General features: G+C 33.4%; 1 protein-coding gene across 16 annotated transcripts in view; it reads left to right on the forward strand.

Annotated features, from left to right (window-relative positions):
- Positions 1-22,505, forward strand: part of CDC14A (cell division cycle 14A) — a 284,358-nt gene that overhangs the window by 17,735 nt on the left and 244,118 nt on the right. For 14 of the 16 annotated variants that reach the window (XR_004233993.1, XR_004233992.1, XM_031967153.1 and 11 more), the window contains exon 3: positions 18,942-19,017. Coding sequence is in view for 14 of the 16 variants with exons in the window: in XM_031967153.1 (XP_031823013.1) it covers positions 18,942-19,017 (76 nt within the window). In the remaining 2 variants the exon portion in view is untranslated. Of the gene's footprint in view, positions 1-17,337; positions 17,413-17,886; positions 18,078-18,941; positions 19,018-22,505 lie in introns of those variants that run through there. The other 2 variants (XM_031967160.1, XM_031967159.1) reach the window with 2 other exon arrangements.

Here is a 22,505-nt window from a genome sequence, read left to right on the forward strand (position 1 = left end):
ATTCCAATTTCTTCTGGTTTCTTACGTTTTTGGCATTTTAGAGAGAGTTTTATATAATGGAATTGGGATTTGTAATCAGGCTCTGAATTTGAATTTCACCTCTTTGTCCATTATGCAATATTTGTCAAATCATTTAATTTGTGTGTCCTCAGTTTCCTCATCTGTAAAACGTGGAGGGTTTGACTTGAAGTTCTCAAAGATTTCTTGCAGCTTTAAAACTATGATCCTCTAAGAGGTGTCAAACGTGCTTTGCTGAAACTCCTCTGGAGTGACAGAACCTACATGGAAGTGGTAAATGTTTAATAAAATAAGTAAAAATAGAATAGAGCACAGATATTAATTTATGATTTTCAGAGTCAGTATGGATCAGCTGGGATTTGGTTCTGTTTGAGTTTGACATCACATAGAATACTGTGGGATATACAACAGGATACTGTGATGTTTTAGGTCTTACCTAGTTTAGGCGTTCTGCATGAATATGATACTTTTGTCAGTCAAATCTTCATTCACTGATTTACTAGATGAAAAAACTTTTTAATTATTGATAACTACTACTTAATTATTTGTAGTATTGGCATTATGAATGTTCACTATTGTTAATTGGTACCTAATTAGCTTAATAAATGTTTTCTGCCCACATTTATTAAGTATCTTTTGCTAACCAGATACTATGAGTTGCCAAGAAAAAGAAGAAAAACAACATATTTTTTGCTTTCAAGGATCTTGGATTATAGTCTTAGTAGGAGAATATGTCCAATGGATAAAAATAAGGGTAAAATGTGATCAGGGTAGAAGCCGTATCAGTATCAAATAATATAAGAAAACCTCATTCATGAAGTTGTGGGAGCAGAGAACCTTTGAGGTCCCTTCTGGCTCAAAATCTGTGATCCTCTGACTTTTAAGAGAGAACTTTTTTTGTTTGGGTGATCAGGAAAATGGCTTCATGGAGGGAAGGTGGTACTTTATAAAGCTGAGCCTAATTTGAACCTTATCTTTGCTGCTTATTTAAGGATCTTTGCCAATAGTCCTTTAATCTCTCTGGACCTCAGTTTCCTTATCTGTAAAATGAGGGGACCAGACTAGGTAGCTTGTAACAGCTCTTCTGGTCATAAATTTATGGTTGCATGTTTTTTTGGATTTATAAATCTTAACTTTTTTATAGCTCTATAGAACATCCTTTGAAATTTCAATATTTAACTACTGCTCTAAGGATTCTCTTAGGTACAAACCTTACTTAGATTTAAGTGAGTGGTCTTTTCCCAAGCGGATTACTGAATGAGGTTGACCATGAGAGTAGAAAGGAAGAATAAGGAATTTTGGTTAATTTCCTCGGTTCACTCAAGACTTTATATTATCTATCTTTTTAATTTTTTTGTTTCTCCATCATCAGAAAATGTTGTGGTTGTAAGTTTATAAACATTTTAAAGACAAATGCCTTTGAAATTTTTAACTGCTTATTGTTCTAAGCATTTAAAATACAAAGGAAAAAAAATGATAGTGTTTGCCCTCCAGGGGTGGAAAACAATACATAACACATTTAAATAAATACAAAATATAAAAAACACTGTTTTGGAAGCGAAATGAGTAGTCACAACTGGATATCGGGGAAAACTTCATATAGAAAGGGGCAACTAAATTGAATTTTGAAAGAAAAAAAGAATTCCAAGGGACAAAGGTGAGGTTAGATAGCATTCTAAATTGGGACTACCAAGTACACTAACCTAGTTGTAAAGTTATATACAAAGGGAAGTAATATAAAGTTAGTCTGAAAGATAGGTGTGGGAACTAGATTGTGCAGGACTTTAAATTGCAAAACCATTATAAGCAAGAAGAAAGAAGCTATTTGCTCAGGGGACTGACAAAGTCCGGTGTTTTAGGGATATCGATTTGGCATCTGTGTGTGGATTGATGAACTGATAAGAATAATGGAGAAGGAAGAGAAATAGCAGGCAAGGAAGACTAATTAGAAAATTTTTGCTAATCCATGTAAGAGGTGATAAAGGCTTGAATTATGGTGTTGATCTTTGAGTACAGGGCAGTGGATAGATGGAAAAGTTTAGCATGAAACTTTTAGGAATTTGCTACGGCAGAAAAAGTCATTCATTACTCTGCAGCCAACCTGTTAGGGAATATATAACTTATTTTTGTATGACATGTAGAGAATATATCATAGTCCTGGGAACATCTCAGTGACATAGTGAATTGAATATTACACTTAGAGAAAGAAAGACATGATTTCTTTGGATATTAGTCATGTGACCCCAGGCAAGTCATTTTTCTGTTGCCTCCATTTTCTTATCTGTAAAATGGGAATATTAGCCCCTACCTCAATGGCTTGTGAGAATCAAATATGATAGTAAAGTGTCTTGTAAACCTTCAAGAGCTGTATGAATGCTATTATTATTGTTGCTGTTATTTTTATTATAGCAATTTGTCAGTACCTTCTGGATCTTGTTATCTGCTAGCCTAATCTGTGGGAACTAAGGATTACTCTCATAAAACATGATGGAATTTTAGAAGAAAAATAACTCGGTGTGGGACATCAAAATATGTGTATGTGTGTTTGTGTGTGTGTGTGTATACACATATGCTGCATAGATAAACACTTAATGTTTTTATACCAAATGTGATGAATACATATATTGACTTTTGGTATTCTTTTTTAGAAAATATAAAAAGATTTTATTTTCAGAGTTAGCATAACATAGGGGATAGAGAGCTGCTCTCAAAGTCAGCAAGATCTGGGTACAAGGTCCTCCTCTGACAGATACTGGCTATGAAGGGGAGGGATGGGTAGATGGGAGTGGTATGTTGTATTTCAGATGAATGACACAAGTTGATCAAAAATGATGACAGAAGGTTATTGGACTTGGTGAATAACTGACTATATAGAAAGGAAAAAAGAGTCAAAGATGAATCCAAGATTTTGAGCCTGAGAAGAGAGCATAAATTGAAATAGATAAGAATTAGATTAGATGAAAAGAAGATGACAAATGAGGGTAACAAAACATTGGAGTGTTTTAAAAAGATTTCCATTAAAAATGGTTAAAACAAAACAAAACAGTTGGACATGTTTAAGGAGGCATAGGTTATCAGACATCAGACTGAACTCTTTTTTATTTTTATTTTTTCCCTAAGTGCAATTAGTTGGTGAAGTGGATAGAGTGCTGGTCTTGAAGTCAGGAAGCTACATTTTTCTTAGTCACTAGTTGTGTAATTGCACAATTGGAACCCTGTTTGCCTTATTTCCTCATCTGTCAAATGAGCTAGAAGAGGAAATGGCAAACCCCTCCAGTGTTTTTGCCAAGAAAACCCCAAATGGTATTGCAAAAAGTCAGACAAGACTGAAATGACCAAATAGCATAGCAAAGGGGCATAATGATTCCTTATCTGGTAAATTGTAATAGTTTTTGGAGGCCTTTGGAAAGAGATTAGAAAAAATTGTTCTGGGGTATTTAGACACTGACCCTAAGGCAGGAGGAGAGCTTTCTACCTGTAGGATTTATTCTGAGTCTTGACTTTTCATACTTGGTGTTAAATTCACTATTATTTCTTTTGCATTTTGTTGAGAAAAGTTTTAATTTTCATCAGAGAAGCTTGGAGAAAATTTTAACTTTTTAAAATATTTACTTTCATTCCCACCAAAGTCATATTGTGAAGAATAGAACTGTCTAATCATATTTAGACACTTAATGAGAATTCTGTAATATTAGTACCTGGTGTAGTGTCCAATAATCTTTCTCTGTTAACTAGAAATATTTTGTGAATGAAAACACAAATATGTTTAGTTGACAGATGTAGCTACATAGAAGTGTGTCAATGATAGCATCTTGGATGAATTGTTCTAACCAGACAGTGTAGGCTGTTGTAATCAAATCATTTTGGCCTGAATAGATATCCTGTGAATGATTTGAAGTTAAGAATTAAATTTGTTTGGATTTTTTCTTGGGTTGTCCAATTTAATTTCCTTTTCATAAATAAAAAAGCCTTAGTAGTTAGAGGAGATTAATTTTAAATAGTGCTTTGCTTTGTAGTTTTAGATTCAGATCTCAGATCTGCTATTTGCTTTCCTATTTGATCTTGAAGAAGTTTCTTGGTGCCTCTATTTCTGCATCTTTTAAAATGAGGATGTTAGATGGTATTGTATTTGATGACTGCTAAGATTTTAAGAGTTTTATTTCTCATTGTAGTGGAATAAGCATTTACTAGATAATGGAAATTTCCCTATTTTCAGTGTTTCCAATGTTTTGTTTTTATTTTAACCATTCTTTTGATGGAAATTTTTTCAGTAAATTCCTTGAAACATATTAAACAAGTGTGGTAAATTAGACTTAAGGATAGCTAAGATGAGTCATGATACTCTGTGGGGTACAAGGGGATGTGATTTTATTGTTACCACTTACAAATGTGCATGATTTCAATGACAGAAAATTCTTTTCTTCGTGACACTGAGATATTGTCACATGTGGGAGGGTTCTAATTCTGTGGTGGACTTAGAGTATATATTTCTTTGTATATATGCATATTCATTTGTTTGCACAGTTTCCAGTGCTTGTCCAGATCTCAACATCAGCCTGTTCTATTCTGAAAAGTGTTTTAAGTTTTTTTGGATAACACATGTTTATATCCTTTATACACATTTATTTTACATATTTATTGTTGGATCTCTATATTATGTATAGTATATATATTTATTGTTGTATTAAGAATGATGCTTTTGCTGAGCTGTGGTGGTGAAGTACAGAGGGCTTGGTTCTAAGCGAAATGCAGTCAGACTATTATTTTTTTCTTATCAGTTTTTTTTCCTGTTTTTTACCTTGCAGCTATCAGTGTGCCCATATTTAGACATCATTTTTCTATTCTTATTTTCTTCTTCCATGTAGATATAGGCTGGAAGACAAGTTACTCTGTTAGGATTCTGCCTAAAATGAAAGTAAAGGCTCAGTGAGAGCTTGAGAGGATCTCTCTTATAAGGAAAATGAATGAACTTATTTAATGCAAAGTGTTTATAACTTATTGCAGCTCAAATAAACTATATAGTTTATAACTATATAGTATACATATATTTATATAATATAGCTACAGTTATACGAGTATATATACTTTTGCTACTTATAGTAGACTAGTAATATATACATATTCACATATATGTACCATATATACTATATATATATTAGGGATGAAGGGAATGGGGAAGAGAATAAGTATTTATATAGTGTTTACTATGTATAGGAAGATTAAATCTGTCATTTGAACCTTACATCAATATTAGGAGGTAATGGATACTGTTATCTCTATTTTACAGATGAGGAAACTGAATCAAACAGAAGTTAAGGGACTTGTCCAGGATCACATAGTTAGGGTCCTAAGCCAATCAGGACTTCCTGCTGCTATTTCCAATACTTTATGTCACCTAGTTCCTTAGTATAATAATACAGTGTGAATTTAGGTCTTTCTGATTTCAGGACCAGTGCTCTGTCCACTAAACTATCTGTATATACTTTAGTAAATATATAGATATCTACTATAAGGAATATATAGATTTACTATTGTGTATATATACATTATAGTAGATTTACTAGTATAATATAGTATACTAGTATCTATAGTAGAACTACTATAGTAGATGCTAAATATATATATAGTAGATCTACTATAGTATGTACATATGCCTAGTAGCTATGTGAAATAGTTATATAGTATATAGTATGTGTATAGGTACTATACATGTGTATACACACACACATACACACACAGAGCGAGCGGTACACACTGAATGTGTATTTTTCTTTTGGAGATTTCAGATCTACTGATATAGTACTGTGTTTATTTATTTAATTTTAGTTTTAAAACCTTTTTTATTATATTGATATTTCTTATTTCTTATGTCACATTCATTTCTGAATTTTCCTTACATTATATTAAAGCTTAAAAAAGAAAGCCAAACTAACACAATTACCATTTTTTATTGTACAAGAAACATTCCATAGCTATAGAGTCTCTTCTCTTCTCTTCAATGAAAGAGGGAAAAAAGAGGTACAGTTTCTCAATTCTTCTCTGTAATGAAACTTCGTCATCATTATTATATTATATTATTCCATTTTACTTTCATGTTTTTCTATTTGTTATTGTATCATTGTGTACATTGTTTTCCTGATTCTGTATCAATTCCTCTATCTTTTCATGTTTTTGTGAATTCTTCATTATGGTATAGTGATATTCCATTACATATATGTACCACAGTCTGTTCAGCCATTTTCCAATAAAGAGATACTTACTTTGTTCCCAGTTTTTGGCTACCACACAACATGCCTTACTGATACATTAGTGTGTTGATTGGACATTTCTAACTTTGATTTATGGGTCATATGCTCAGCACAGGGTTCATAGGGTCAAAGAAAATGAACATTTTAATCATTTTTTTTGGTGCCTGATTCCAAATTTTCTTCCAGAACAGTGGGAATAACACTCAGTTCTAGCAATAGTTGATTCATATATTTGTTTGTTCATAGCCTTTCCAATGTTATCCACTTCATTTTTTTGTCATCTTTGACATTTTACCAATTTGCTAATTTTTCAGGTGATGCAAAAATAATGAGAGTTGTAGATATAGAGCTGAAAAGAGGATCTTAAAGCTTCTGTAGTCCAGTCCTCTCTTTTTACAGATGAAGAAATTGAGACTTTGTGAGGCTAATTGATTTAATTGTTCTTATATCACACAGGTAATAAATGTTAGAGATCTGTCCCACTGTGGGGAGCCAGTTTCAGGGCTGCCTTTTTCCCGTCCCTTGCATTTCTTACTCCTTTTTCCTTTTCCTTTTCCTTTTCCAGTCATTTTTCCACTCCTCCATTCTGCTGTACATTTTCTAACTGCTTCTTTTCTATCAGAGGCAGGGCTTGGAGGTGGAAACTTCACTAGTCTTTTCTAAGGCTTTTCTGATGGGTTAGCCTAGGTGGTGCAGTGGATAGAATACTGGAGCTTGAATTAGAAAGATCTGAGTTCAAATACTTGCTAGTTGTGTCACTCTGCGCAGGTTACTTACCTGTTTACCTCAGTTACTTATCTATAAAATGGGGACACACTGGAGAAGAAAATGGCAAACCAATCTAGTATCTTTGCCAAGAAAACATCATGGGCAAAAGTCCATTGGGGTCACGTTGAGTCAGACACTACTGAATAACAACAACAATTAGGCTGCTCTGGGAATAAAACTGTTTTGTACTGGCACTGGCACTTATTTATGTAAAGGCCACCAGACTTATTTCAAGCCATTGTATAGAACCTCATGTTCTTAAGAAGCCCATTTACGCATTTGAGTCCTAGAGAATATCCATTTTAGTTGCCTTAGGGCCTCTTTTTTTTTTTTTTTATAGGTAGCCATGTGACCATGAGAAGGGTTAGGGGGCTCATTTTTCTACTAAGAAAGTTTGTTGTGTTTATACTAAACAATTTTATACAGAATTGGAGCTTTCTGAGATGAAAGGGACCTTAGAGATTATCTCATTTGTGGAATCACAGAATTTAGAATTGAAAAGACCATTAATGACCTAATATTTATTTTATTTAAAGATTGTTTGAATTTTATTGAAGTCTTTTTTTTATATCACAGTAATGGAATAGTATTCAAACATACCCATCTTTTTGCTTTCCCCACTGAAGACTTTCTTTGTAACAGAATGAAAAGCCAAACAGTTAAGCAAAATCATATTACTCCACCTAACCAACTGAAGGAAAAAGGCAGTTTCTAATGTCTTATCTAGGGCTGGCCAGCAATAGAACTATGCAGCATTTGTTCTTGTTTGATTATTCTTTTCATTTCTACTTATGGTTATCAGTTTATAAAAATTTTCCCATGTTTTTCTGACTTCTTCAATTTGTCATTCCTTATGGTACAAAGCGGAGAAATAGATAGGACCCTGGTCCTGGAGTCAGGAAAACCTGAGTTCAGATATGGCCTCAGCACTTACTAGCTGTGGGTAAATCCTGGACAAATCATTTAATCTTGTTTTCCTCCATTCTTCATCTCTATAATGAACTAGAAAAGACCTGGTATACCATTCCAGTATCTCTGCCAAGAAAACCCCAAATGGGGTTGTACATAACAACTAATATTCTTTTTATGGTACAGTAATTATTCCTTTAGATCTTTCCTTGGGGCTCCTTTGTTACCTCCTTTTCCTCTTTTGGAAAAGCACATTTCAGACTAGACCCCTAGTGTCAATAGCAAGGCTTCCTTGGGAAAGTTAATCCAATTAATTTTGGAACTCTTGTCTGGGCTGAGTTGAGTGCAAGCTCACCTAACCCACTAACTATATCTAATGGGTCTCAGACCATGCTTCACATGCCATTCAACCATTTACTCTGGGCATCTTGCCATCTACCCCATTTATTGCATGAATACTGCCACCTTCATTATTCTTCTTTTCCTGCCCTCCAATTTCTCTTCTATTTAATCACTTTTACCAACTTTTGTTTAAGAACAAAAGCTATTACCCTCCACATAAATGGTCAGAGGCTATGAATAGGAAATTCTCAAAAGAAGAAAGGTATGGATTATCAACAACCATATAAAAATGCCTTAGATCATTAATTCATGTTAAATCAACTTGGAGATTCTACCTTCTACCCATCTTATTGGCAAAGATGGCAGAGAAGGATAGATTGGAGAACAGAAATATTCCTGCTTTCAATTGCTCTGTGCTGTCAAGTGCTCCATCCATTCTGAAAAGTAGCTCCCCAAAGTAATAAACTTTGATCCTGTAATGTCACTACTAAGATATATCCCAAAGAGTTCAAAAATAGAGGGGGAAGTAATTTTTGTTAGAGTAGAAAAATAGAAGCAGAGTGGATGCTTACCAATTATGGAATGACTGAACTAGTTATGATATATTAGTATAATGAAACATTATTCATGTAATGAGTAGATACATTGTTAGGGAAGGGATATGTTCACAGAAACCTGAGAAGCCTTGGATGAATTGATGTAAAGCAAAATGAACACAATTAGAAAAACAATTTGTACAACTGTAACATCCTGAAGAAAAACAATTGTGAAAGACTCAAGAACTGCGATCATTGTTGATTCAGAACTCCAGAGGACTGATGAGAAATCATGACACCTCTTGCCAGAAGGGTTATACATGGAGGTGCAAAGTGAGCCATATGTTCTTATGCTAATGTGCACATTTGTTTTGCCCTTGCCTATATTTATTTATTATAAAAAAGGATTTTTTTTGAAGGGGAAGATCCATAAAAAATTGAGTAGATTAATGATGCTTCTCCCTGTACCCTTCAGAAAACAATGAAAAGAATATTGATGGAACATTAAAAAACATGTAGACACAGAAGAAAGTATAAGGAAAAGGACCCAAACAGGGCACTGTTGATACTACTGTTACTGTGTTAAATTTGATACTACTGATTACTGTGTTAAATTTGATACCATTGAATAGGATGTTAAATTTGCTATGTACTTTAGAAAATTCCACGTTGTACATAAGAGTTCATGGCATTATATTAAAAAATAATTTGGGGGTGAGTTGGAGTTAAATGCAGAGTAGGCAAGGAGATTTTTTACTAAAACTGGAGGGGAAGAGATCTGCTTTTCAGAAGTGGGGGGACAGTGTGTGTGATGTGTTTGTTATATAGACTAAGATTTTAAAAGTTCTCTTTAAAAGTTACAAGGATGATTTTTCTAGGGATTGGGGCTGAGATAGATAATACATCTATGTAGATGTATTATTGATACATCTTGATGTATTGACAAATATGTATTTATACATACATACAAACATAAATATATTCGTACATATATAAATGTTGTTGTTTTCCTTCATTTACAAAGAGAACCAAAATGAAATCACTATCTTAGAATCAAGTTGGAATGTCTGACTGTGGCTGATCAGATCAGCATGAGCTCAGCATGCTCTGCCACATATCGGACACATAGTTCATATGAACATTTGGGGAAGCTTCTCTAATTTTGCACATCTCTCAATTCTTTTGGGCTAATTCACTTCTGCTTTGCTCATAGAGCACAGCACCTTCTCTGAGGGCACACCATGATGGGTGATCCAGTGTCAGTGTCTCTAATGTCATATAATAAATTCTGAAGTTCTTAAGAAATACCTTGAGAGAGTGTTCTTGTATTGCTTTTTCTGACTACCTTGTGAGCCCTTGCCCTGTGTGAATTCTCCATAAAATAATTTTTTTTTTGGCAAGCGTAATTTTGTCATTAGAACAGTGTGGCCAGCCCAATGGAGTTGTGCCCTCTGGAGTAGAGTTGGAATGCTTGGCAATTTAGTTTTAGAAGGGACCTCATTGTCTGGTATCTTATGCTGCCAGGTGATCTTCAGAATCTTCTAAGGCAATTCAAATTAATACACACACATAAATGAAAAAAAATCTAAAAATAAAATAAACAATATTTTTTAGAGAGAAAAACATCATTACTGGTTTTACTTATTATCCTTATGATTTTCCTGGATCAAAACCCCCTTCCTTAGCCACTATTCCCTGTTCTTTTTATTTTACTTATTAGAATGTAAGCTCTTTGAGAGGAAGACATGGAGAGTCTCATTTTTTTACATGGATTTCCAGTATTTGACATTTTATAATACCTCAACAAATGCTTTTTCATTCATTTATGTTCCTCAGTTTATTTAGCTATTGCTCAGTGATGACATCCACATTGTTTACAAATCTTTATATCTCTTTTGGTATACAGCATATACCTATACCCCATTATATCATTTTAAATTTATGTGAGCTGGAACAGGAACAAAGCATTCAATTTGAAGATAGTTATGAGGTTAAAAATAGATTTTTGTATTACCTTGATTTCCTCTGATATCCTTCCCCTTCTCCTCTCCCAAAAGCCATCCCTTATAACAAATGATTTAAAAAAAATAGAAGAGTAAAAAATCAGCAAATCCAATCAGTACTTGGGAAAAAATCTGATATATCCAATGTCCCGTACCTATGGGACCTTTATCTTTGCAAAGGAGCTGAGGAAGTGTCTTCTCTTCATTGGGACGACACTTGTTCTTTCTTTTTTTCTTTTTTTTTTATTTAATAGCCTTTTATTTACAGGTTATATGTATGGGTAACTTTACAGCATTAACAATTGTCAAACCTCTTGTTCCAATTTTTCACCTCTTACCCCCCACCCCTTCCCCCAGATGGGCAGGATGACCAGTAGATGTTAAATATATTAAAATATAAATTAGATACACAATAAGTATACATGACCAAACCGTTATTTTGCTGTACAAAAAGAATCAGACTGAAATATTGTACAATTAGCTTGTGAAGGAAATAAAAAATGCAGGTGGGCATAAATATAGGGATTGGGAATTCAATGTAATGGTTTTTAGTCATCTCCCAGAGTTCTTTCTCTGGGCGACACTTGTTCTTTATGGTTTCACAATGTATGGTTTAGATTAGTTGTTTTTCTATTTGCATTGTTGTCATCATTTTCCTGGATCTGCTTACATCACTTTTTGTCTTTCCATGCTTTTCTGTGTTCATGTTCCTTTTTTTTCTTACTGAACAGTAATAATCTATTACAATTATATATTACAATTTGTTTAGGGATTCCCTAGTTGATGGGAACTACTTTGTTCTATTTTTTTTTTCTAAAAAGTGCTGCTATTATTTCTGCTGCTGCCTTTCTTTCTATTGATGTCCTCTACTTTCTGTCCCTGCAAGTCTATACTTAGCAAAGGATTCTTTGGGTCAAAAGATATGGATGTTTAATTTATTTGCTTAATTCCAAATTGCTTTCTGCGTTGGTTGTACCCATTACAGTTCTGCCAGCAATGTGATAGTATGCAGTTATGAAATTTAACCTTGGGATGCTTTCTTCCTTTTCCTTCATTTTAACAAATTATCTTTGTAGAAAAGAAGTCAAGTGTTCTTTAGAAACTGCTGTCTAGTCTGTAACATAGTTGGGTTTATTCTTATCTTTCAATCTTGTAAATTTGCTCATAGAGCACAGCATTTTTAAAGTATGATTTTTAAAGAAAGAATCCAAGAATCTATCCTCTATTTGGTTGCCCCTGCACTTTATTCTGAAGGCAGACTGTATTTAGAAAGGACACAGACTTTACTTTGACAATTCAACAAGTTTGACTAATAGGGAAAATTATATTCTTGTTCATAGAATTTTAGAGATGAAAAGTTGAATGATTAACCTCAGCTTGGAACTAGAGTCTGGTCCAATGTTCTTTGGATTACACTGTATTGCTATTTCATAATTTCCATATTGCTGGAACCAATACTAATATTAGAAATTCTTTTTAAAAATTTTGGTTAGAAAGTCAGCATAAGCAAGGATACTGTTGAGACACTGCAGAAACATTGACTTTGGCAATGGATTTGGTCTAGGAATTTTATTCTTTTTAACTTTGAGCAGTTAGAACCTAAGTGAAATTTGATCTTAATAGCTTTTAAGACAGCTGATGCAATTTTTTTTTTCCTTTTAAAAGGGCAATGAAGAAGGGTTCAGAATGAGGTTAACTCTTGCTACTAGCATTCTCTGTCACTGTGGGCAACTTTTTTATCTTCTTTTATAATTTATTTCATTTTTACTAATGAATTAAATTGAAACATGTATATGCTTACTTCAAAGAAAAGTAACATCTGCCTTGAGCTTAAATGAGTGAATGCAATCAAAGAAATCTTTGCTTCTTCTTAGGTTTCATGTTTTAGGAGACTTTGCTTCTGGGTATAGGGATACTGTTTGAATCTAGAAACCCAAGGATTAGGATACACAAATGTGGTCTGTATAGGTACATGAAGAGAATATGTGGAGATGATGACGAATTCGTGGGCTGGCTTTTGCAGTTTATAGATTTTTACCACTATTTCCCTAAAGGAAGGTGTCTCTATTTCAAATTATATTCAGTGAAAATGCTATGAACTTAACATTTTATACAGCTTTTTTTCCCCCACTCTGAGGAACTGAAAATATTCATAAGCAAGTACACAATGATACCTTGATTAAAGATGAATTCTCTTGGAATGAAGACCATTTCTAGCAGTGTTCTGTTTTTTTTTTTTTTTTTTAAAAAAAAAAGGTCAAGGAGACAGACTCCTACAAAACTTCACAGATCTTCAAAACAGAGTTTCCAGAGTGATCCTCCTCTTGCACACTTCTGTGTCACACCTCTGTTCTGAAACCTATCAGTTCTTCCTCCATTAATCTGTAGGATAAAATACAAGGTTCTTAGTTTGGCTGTTAAGGACCTGCATAAACTGCTTGCTCTTTACTTTTCCAAATTTACTTCACGCTATCATTTTATGTCTGCTCTCTTTAAAGTTGTCTTTTTTATCACCTTAATTTTCAGTGTTTTTAAACTTGGGATCCACGAAATTTGTTTAAAAATTTTTTATAGGTATATTTCAATATAATTAGATTTCTTTGTAATTCTTTTTATCTTATGCATTTAAAAATTATTCTGAGAAGGGGTCCATAGGTTTCACTAGATTGCTAAAGGAGTTTGTAAGAGAAAAGTAATTAGGAATCCTTAATGTATCCCTCCTTCATCCAGAGACTCATCTATAATGGAGAATTGGGGGAAAAAAATTCAGCAAGACTGAATCCAACCCATCAATGAAATTTGTACTATTTGTGGTATTCTACTGCCATAGGCTTCCTCTTCTGTAGTGAAAGCTGGGAGGTACCCTTTTGTACTCCTATGAGAAAGCCAAACTATATTGTTAGTTGTTCCCCAGTTTTATCCTGTACCTTTCTATCCCTATATATTCTGTATATAGTGTCTCATATCCAGAAAGCACACCCTCTTTTAAGTAGAAGTTGAAATTCTTTTTTTTTCTTTCATGGTCCAATAAGATGTCTGTTTCTTCCGTGAATTTTTACATAATCCTACTTCAAATTTTCATAGAGCACCTTGTTGGGTAATACTCCTATTGCTTTCTTCACATCCTCTCTTGTACTATATTTACTTGTGTTTGGGTGGTTTTCCTTGTATTAGACTAATCTCCTTGACAATATAAACTTTGTGCAAGGCAAATAGCAGGTACTTTATTAACTGTTGCCTGCATTCAGAAAGTTTGGCAAATATACTTCTATGTATTTCTTTTACTAGTCCCCATATGATTGAACACTAATAGAACCAGCCCTCAGCACAGGGTTCCAACTTTCCCTATTGCTGTCCTTTTCCCTCTTAGTTCTTCCTTCCAGTTGAGATCCCAGGGTCTCCTTTTCTCTTTTTATTCCACATGCAATTCCTTAATATAGACAAGTTTTATTAAGAATTTTCATCCTTTATTGGGATTTTTTATATGCCATGAACTATTCTTCAATGCATATTGAGCTTGTCAGTGTGGATACACCTTTCAGACTGTTCCCATCCCATACCCCTTTCATCTTGTGTTATGCATTGATTCTTATCTCTGTTCATCCATAAATCCTCTTGGAAACTTCCTGACATGATGAGGACTCTCCTTTAGGTGTCTTGACATTGGGTGGATACCATATACCAATGAAATTTATTGTTAGGTTGTCTTTGTTTTATATACCCTTACCTTCTACCACATAACTGCCTCACTTTCTTTACTAATCATAAATCTCTCTTTTAAACTGCTTTCATTATAATAAAGCCAAAGTATATAAATCTAAGCTAATTAATGAAAGGATCTATTAAGACTAATTTGTTTATTTTTAAAATAAATTAAATAAAGTAAAATAAAAAAAATTAAATGAAATAAAAATGGAAGGCTAGAAGCTGTTGTATTGACATTTATTTCCTCTGAATTAAATTTTAAATGCTTCAAAGCCTAAAGATTATGATTTTACCAATTTAAATTTCTTATATATATTGATGTGTATCATATCCAAATAGATAATAAATAGTATTCTAGCCTAGGCTATCACTTCAGACATCTTTAGAACAAAGAGTTCTCTGTATGATAATGATAAAAACAGGTTAGCCTTAATCAAGTGTTGTAGGTTATGTGTGTCATTTGCAAAGCTCTATTTGTAGTGATATTTGCTTTTCACTTGTATCCTTTGGATCTCTAATGAAAAATTATACTTCTTGAAGTACCCCAGTGCTGAATTCTGGGGTATATGAGTTGAAGTTCACCATATCTATGTTCTGAACACACTTATTTGATGTTTTAAATCAAGGTTTTTTAATAGAGGCTGTCTAAATGCTATTCAAGTTGATAGGTGCCATCTTTTCCCATATCCTTTCTGCAGAGCCAGGATGATTTTTGTCCTCAGGAAAAAAAAAGACTATATTACAAATATTTTGTCTACAGAGTAGAAATTTTACTGGTTTGGGGCAAATGGCAATGGGTCAGTCTCCTTTAGTTTTCAGAGCTTGGAAATAGGAGATAACTTATTTTAAAAAAATTATTAACTTAATATAGGGAATGGATTGTATAGGCCTTTGGCTGCTTTTTCCTTGACATTTTGTTGTTGCTTAGGAATTTTCTTATTAAGGCTTTAATATGGAGTTAGGAAGACCTGAATTTAATCATGCCTTTGATTATTATTAAATGTTACAAACAAGCCATTTAATCTTCCAGAGTCTCAGTTGATATATCCGTAAGATGGAGATAATGATTGTTGAATATAGAACAAGTAAGTATTCTTCATATCAACATTTTTTGAGCAACTATTACGTGTAGGGAAAAATATTTATGTGACAGGATCCTTATTTTTAAATGGGTTATATTAACCTAGTTGAAGAGGCAAGATATATTTCATAAATTCTACCCCTCAGATATAGAATTCATTTGTTTTATAAAGCACTTTTTAATTTCATCATCCTGTGGCCAACTCAGTAATGAATGTCTCTTTGAACTGAGCTAGATGATAGTTCTTGGATGACTGTCTTACCATCCGCTACTGGGCTGGTACTTGGAAACTTTTCAACTTGGTAGGATCTACCAGAGTAAGAATAGGTATGCAAGAATCATCAGAATTTATGATGCCCTTTAACTTTAACATAAGTTCTTCTCCTCCATAAAATCCAGTGATATATATAAGGAAACCGAGGCTTGTATAAGCCAGGTGACTTAGAGGATCATAGTCTGCATTACTACATTACTTTGCTTTTTTGGCATGGTTTTTGAGAGTCCCTTAAAATGGGGAAACTGGGATTTAGACAAGCTTTGAATACAATGTAAACTTTAGACAAATTGGAAAGGAAGGAGGGGACATTTTAGGCAGGGAAAACAGTGTCAACATATGAATGGTGTTGGAAAAATGCTTAGTCTGCATAGTAGATTTCAGGGGATGATAGAGAGATTTGATTGTATAAAAATTAGCATTTATATGTATATACATATACATATGTGATGGAGATATGGGAAAGGTGCCAGATTGATTGTGAAGGGCCTTGAATGCTAAATGAAGAAATTTGGATTTTATCTTGCATATAGATAAATCATTAAAATTTTTGATCAGAGAAGCAATGTTTGCATAGTGGCATTTTAGAAAAGTTAACCTGATGCATATATATCAGTAATTAATTGTAGCTTTTTTTTAGGTACAAGGTGAAGAGAGAGGGGAAAAATAAAGTAAAAAAGTGAATAGCAGAGAACATAAGAAAATTTATAAGAAAAGAAAAGCTGGGCAGCTTTGAAAACAATGTATTTATTATATATGTTTTCTTGAAATGAAAATTCATTGCATTGAATACTCTCATGTTTTGCTTTTGTACATGGCAATGACTTTTTTTTCTTTTTTGTGTAAAGTTTAAAATAAAAAAAAATTATCAAAAAAAGGAAAGTTAACTTGGTGTAACCATATCTAAAGAGCTAAAAGAGACCTTAGAGATCATCCGTTCCAAACTCCATTGTTTTACAGATGAAGAAATGGAGATTCACAGACTGTAAATGACATTGCCAAAGTCACACCGCTAACTATATGGATTGATTATAGAATGGGGAGAAATTAGAAGTTAGAAAGTTAAAGAACCTCCTATTCTGAGTTCATGTTTTAGAAGATGAGATATCCATTAAGGTGACAACAGTGGGCATGAAAAGGAAGAAGCTGTGTGTGTGTGTGTGTGTGTGTGTGTGTGTGTGTGTGTGAGAGAGAGAGAGAGAGAGAGAGAGAGAGCGAGCAGGGGAAGGAGAGAGAGAGAGGGATCAGGGAATCAAGAACACAGATGCTTGGAAGAAAGATAAGAGTAATAACCACAATTCATAACTAATAGCAATAGTAAATACTTTTTAAGTGCTGTATTAAAAAAAAAACCCTGTGAAATAGGTACCATTGGCAGGGGAAGAAAAATATATGAAAAGGAAAATTTTTTAATTTGTAACAAGTCTTTTTTTTTTATTTTTAGAGAAAACCAAGTTTGGTTTTGGATTTTTTGAGTTTCACATGTCAGTGGACATGATGGGGGTTGGAGATGAGAGTCTGGAATGGGGTGAGTGAGAAAGGTGGAGTAGGTATGATAATAGTCTTCAAAGTACAGGGTGTCTCAAAAGAGTTGGTGCAGTTTAAAGCTTATTAACCTGTATTTAAAAGTCTCATGTGGAAGGACTTTTTTTATTATGCTTGGTCTCATAGGGCAGAACTAGGAACAACAGGTTGAAATTATAGGGTGATTTCAGATAGATGTAATTAAGAACATCTTAATAATTAAAAATCTCTGAAAGTGCAATGAGCTTCCTCAAGAAGGTAGGTTCCCCTTTACTGGAGATCTTTTAAGTTAGAGGCAAAGTAATAACTACTTGTTGGGTTTTTTAGAAGGCATTCATATGGATCACACTAGATAGTCTTTGAGAGCACACATACAATTTTGATTTTATAATTACGATCCTTGTTTTTAACCCAGAAGAAATTATAGCCCATTTTTAGGTTAGGGTTGATAATGTGGATTTGGGACTTTGCTTTGTAGGGTATCTCTTGGGAAGAATATGAAGAACAGAATGAAGATTGAGTCTTGGGGTCAGAGATCAAATATGTTTCCCTTGGGTATTTTGAGAGAGAAAATAGAAGGCAAGAAAATGGAAATTTCAGAGGTTAATTTTCAATCCCAAGTATTGCAGAAAACTTGAGAAGAATGAGGACTGTGGACAGTCATATTTGGTGATTTTAATGTTTTTTTTTTTTTTTTGATCTTAGAAGATAACAGTTTCAGTTGAATAGTGAAGATGGAAACCAGTTTGCTTGCAAATACAGTTTGCAACCAATTAGTAAATTAGAACTGAACTTGAAATTGGCTTTTTGGACTTATAAAGGCCAATGCAATTTCTGTGTCACCTGCACTTCCTCTTAAGGAGTAGTTATTCTTCAGAATTACTTTTAGATAGAACATTTAAAAATATGTATTTTTAGATAAGAGGGCTTTGAATATTCCTGAAATTCTTTTTATTATTTCTACTATTGTTAATGATAATACCAGATATTTATAATGCCTCAAAATCTGTACAATGCTTTTTTTTTTTGTTTGTTTGTTTTTGCTGAGGCAATTGGGGTTAAGTGACTTGCTCAGAGTCACACAGCTAGGGCAGTATTAAGTGTCTGAGGGTAGATTTGAACCCAGGTCTTCCTGATTTCAGGGCTTCACTGCACCACCTTGCTGCCCCCCTTGTACAATGCTTTTTAAAAAAATCAGTTAATCAATAAGCATCTAAGTGACTGTGTACCTGGAACTATGCTGAGTCCTATAAATACATTGTCTCATTTGATCCTCAATGAAAGGGAATGTGTAACTGTGGCCCAGAGGTGTTGAATTCATAAGCTAGGCCTGCTAGACCCATGAAATCTTTGAATCAATTGTAAGTTTTTGTTTTTGTTTTTGTTGTTCATATGTTCATATGCTCCTGTTAACCCGGAAAATGGAAACTTCGTTACTAATTTACTTTTGTAATTTAAAACTAAAATTTAGGAATGTTTTGTAAAATTTATAGTTCTTACTAAATAATCTTTTGGTGTTTTTTTTTTAAACAGTTTCTATGCAGATTTTGGACCTCTGAACTTGGCAATGGTATACAGATATTGCTGTAAACTTAACAAGAAACTAAAGGTGAGTGTGTTTTGATGTGAGAACTTACAAAGCTCAGCACAGTTGATTTTAACCAAGAGTTTTCTCTGAACAGCCCATTTTGTTGTGTTATCCTTAAATTCTGGAAGTTTGTGTGGGTATTTGTCTACCCACTCACCAGCTGAAACTGATCCTCTTGAGTTCACCACAAAGGACATGTTCACTTCTTTTACTTTTCAGGTTGGATTGAAATATGATCTGAGTGAAGTCACTGAAGTAGTGAGCTGAGAAATAAAGGGCAAATCCTCTAAGGTTTTCATTAATGAGTATCTCTCAAATTCCCAACTAGGATAATCTTCCTGAAACCTTTATGTCTACCCTGGAACATTGTTACCAGATGATATGATCCATGATTACATGGTAACAGCTCTAAGAAGTAAACTTTGTTTTGTATAATAAAGATCTAACTTTGATTCTATTTTAAAGTATCCTACTAATTAGTACATACATTTAAATATATATGTATAAAACATGAGACCTTTTAATAAGCTAGCAGTGATTTATTAGGATAGTTTTACCTTTTGTGTCTATCAGGGCCAGAAATGTCATATTTAGATATCTATAATATTGAATTTCTGTTTTTGTTTCCATTCTATAGCTATAGGGATTTTGTTTTCCTTAAATTCTATGTTCATGTGAAGGATATTATACCCATATTCTTAGATATATATATATATTTTACCTTTTTGTCTTTTTTAAAAAAAAGAAATTTTAGAAAAGGTTTTGTTTCTTAATATAGAGAAATATTTAATTTGTCTTTTATTTCAAATTTCTCAGATAAATTGGTACTTAATTCTAATTAAATGTAGACAATTAAAAAATAACAATAATTTCAATTCTGAGAGCAAACTTTATTAATTTTGTTATACAACAGAGTTACACATCAATAGTCCCTATTCTTCTATTAACTATTAATGAATCAGCACATTCTCTTAAACATAAAAAAAAATCCAATATATGTTTTGGTGAATGAATACAATTGACCACTGTGTTGAGAAATGATGGGCTTGTGATGGTTGAATATTTACTATAGAATAGTAAATGCACTGACTATTATCATCACTCTAAAAAAATATACTTTATTACTGCTTTCAGTTTTTATATCCTAATCTTTTCTAGAATGGCAAAGCTTTCCCCACCTTCAAATTGACAAATAAAAATATTTGAGCAAAAACATTGATTACAGTGTCTAACTGTAATCAGTGCCTAACAATGTCTGTATGCAAGGTTCTGCCCATGTAGTCTCATGCTCTCTTTGTTAGTCCTATGCTTTTAAAGATGTGTGAAATACAGTGGAAGGGAAACTATTGTAGTCGATGCTAATGTAATATTAAATCTGTCATTATCTACCTTTGGTGGAAATGATTTTCAAAATGTAATATGACTTGGAAACATGCATACTAAGGCATTTACCCATCAATCAAACAAGAGTTTTAGTTTTCAAAGAACTGTTAATACCTTTTAGCTTTCTGCTGAGGCAAATTATGGTTCAAAATATATACTTGAGACATTTGCATTCTTCAAAGACCATTTTTATGTAAAATGTATTTTTAAAATGGGTGAATTAATGGGGAAAGGGTAATTCATAAATAATTGAAGCTTGTTCTTTCATTGGGGGATTAAGTAATTTTTTGCCTTTCTGATGTTATTTTTTAATGCATTTGGTGTAAAGTGGGTGTTAATAATAACAGCTTGCGAACTGAGCCTGTTTTATATGAGTGACCAAAGAGGGAAGGAGGTCATTGTTTAGGAAAAGCTGGCAGTATATTTACATTCAACCCAAACCACATACAAAAGAGCAGACCTGTTGAGTAATGACCATTTAAAAACCTAATACATTCCCAACTGCACAGTAGAAAGCATCTAAAGACTTTGGTTTTAGCCCATTTTCAGTTGTAACTTTTGACCCTTCTAAACCACCTTGTCCAGCAGTCCTTCTAAAAAACATCCCTGATGCGATTATTCTTCTGCCCTCCTCCAAATCTTCAATGGTTTCCCCTTGTTTTACAATTAAAGTCTGACCTTATTTGGTTGGCATTTATGCCAAGTGAGGTTGCTAATCTGTTTTTCCAGGCAACACTCCAAATGGACTACTTAACCTGAATATTTCTGACTTCTCATCTTTGATTATACAGTTTCTTTCATTCTTTTTGGAGAGCCCATTTCTGTCCTTTGAAGATGTATCTACCAAAAATGTTGCCTTTTCTGAGTAATCCTTTACTATTTCCTTTGCCCTCTATCCACTGGTATGAATTTCTCCCTCTCAGTTCCCATGTCCCACTTGGTTTTTTTCTTGGTTTTGAGGGGAGGAGAATGAGAGGTCATAGATTTGCAGATTTTGAACTGGGAATGGGGATTTCAAACCCTGTATTTTACAAATGATGAAGACTCAAATCTTTAATCTCCTCACTGAAATTTTAGTTTTATGACCTTGGACAGTGTACTAATAATATAATACCTCAGGGTTCTCATATGTTAAAAAATGGGAATAATAATAATAATAATAATAATAATAATACTTTATTGGGATTGTTATGAGGAAAAGTACATTGTAAATCTTAAAGCATAATGTTAAATGAAAATTTTTGTTATCCCTTTTATTGCCTCATATTAAAATATATACGTAAAATTTAAAGCTCCATTAATAGATTATTAAGTCATTGAGGGGTAGAGTCCTTTCTTTTCCTCTTCATCTTTGTATTCCCTTATAATATCTTCATATAGTAGCTAGTCATAATAGCTAGCAGTTCTATAGGATTTAAGGTTTGCAAAAAGCTTTACACATAGATGAACTCATTTTGATCCTTACAACAAACTCTGTGACATAGTTATTATTATGTCCACTTTACAGATAAGAAAACTTAGGCTAAGAAGTTAAGTGAATGGCCTGGAATCATACAAATAATAAGTGGTTTAGACAGGATTTGAACTTAAGTTTTTTGGGCCCTTGTCAACATTCTATCCACTGTGCCACCTTGCTGTGTTGTAAATTTTTGTTTTATGAATTTGGAAAAAATTATTAGGTTTTTAGCAGAAGTGTAGTTGTTAACTGAATTGTGAGAAATCCAGCCTCGTGCCTTTAGGACATGCTGATCCCAGTAAGCTTCTAGGTATTTAGCTCTTCCTTGAAGCCAAACCAGGGGATTTTGATTTTTGGCTTTTGATTGGGGCCTTTCCTTGTCACTAAATTCCAGTTTGAGGGCATTGCTTAAACTGCTGCCACCACTGTAACTGGGTGCCCCCTATCTGACATCTGTCTTTATTTTTTCTTCATACTCTGGTTTGTCACAATGATCAGACTGGAAGGATGGACTTTCAATAGTTTATTCACCAGGGAAAAAGGAACATGTTGAATCAGAAGTAATCTGTTAGAATGAAGTAATTAAAAGTTCATATAAAAAATATCGTCGTAAGCCAAATTCCTTTTTCAGTGATGGCTTAGGCTTAGCTGGCCCTGTGTTTGTCTCCTG

This window comes from Sarcophilus harrisii, chromosome 4 (genome assembly GCF_902635505.1).
Source record: "Sarcophilus harrisii chromosome 4, mSarHar1.11, whole genome shotgun sequence".
NCBI lineage: Eukaryota > Metazoa > Chordata > Mammalia > Dasyuromorphia > Dasyuridae > Sarcophilus > Sarcophilus harrisii.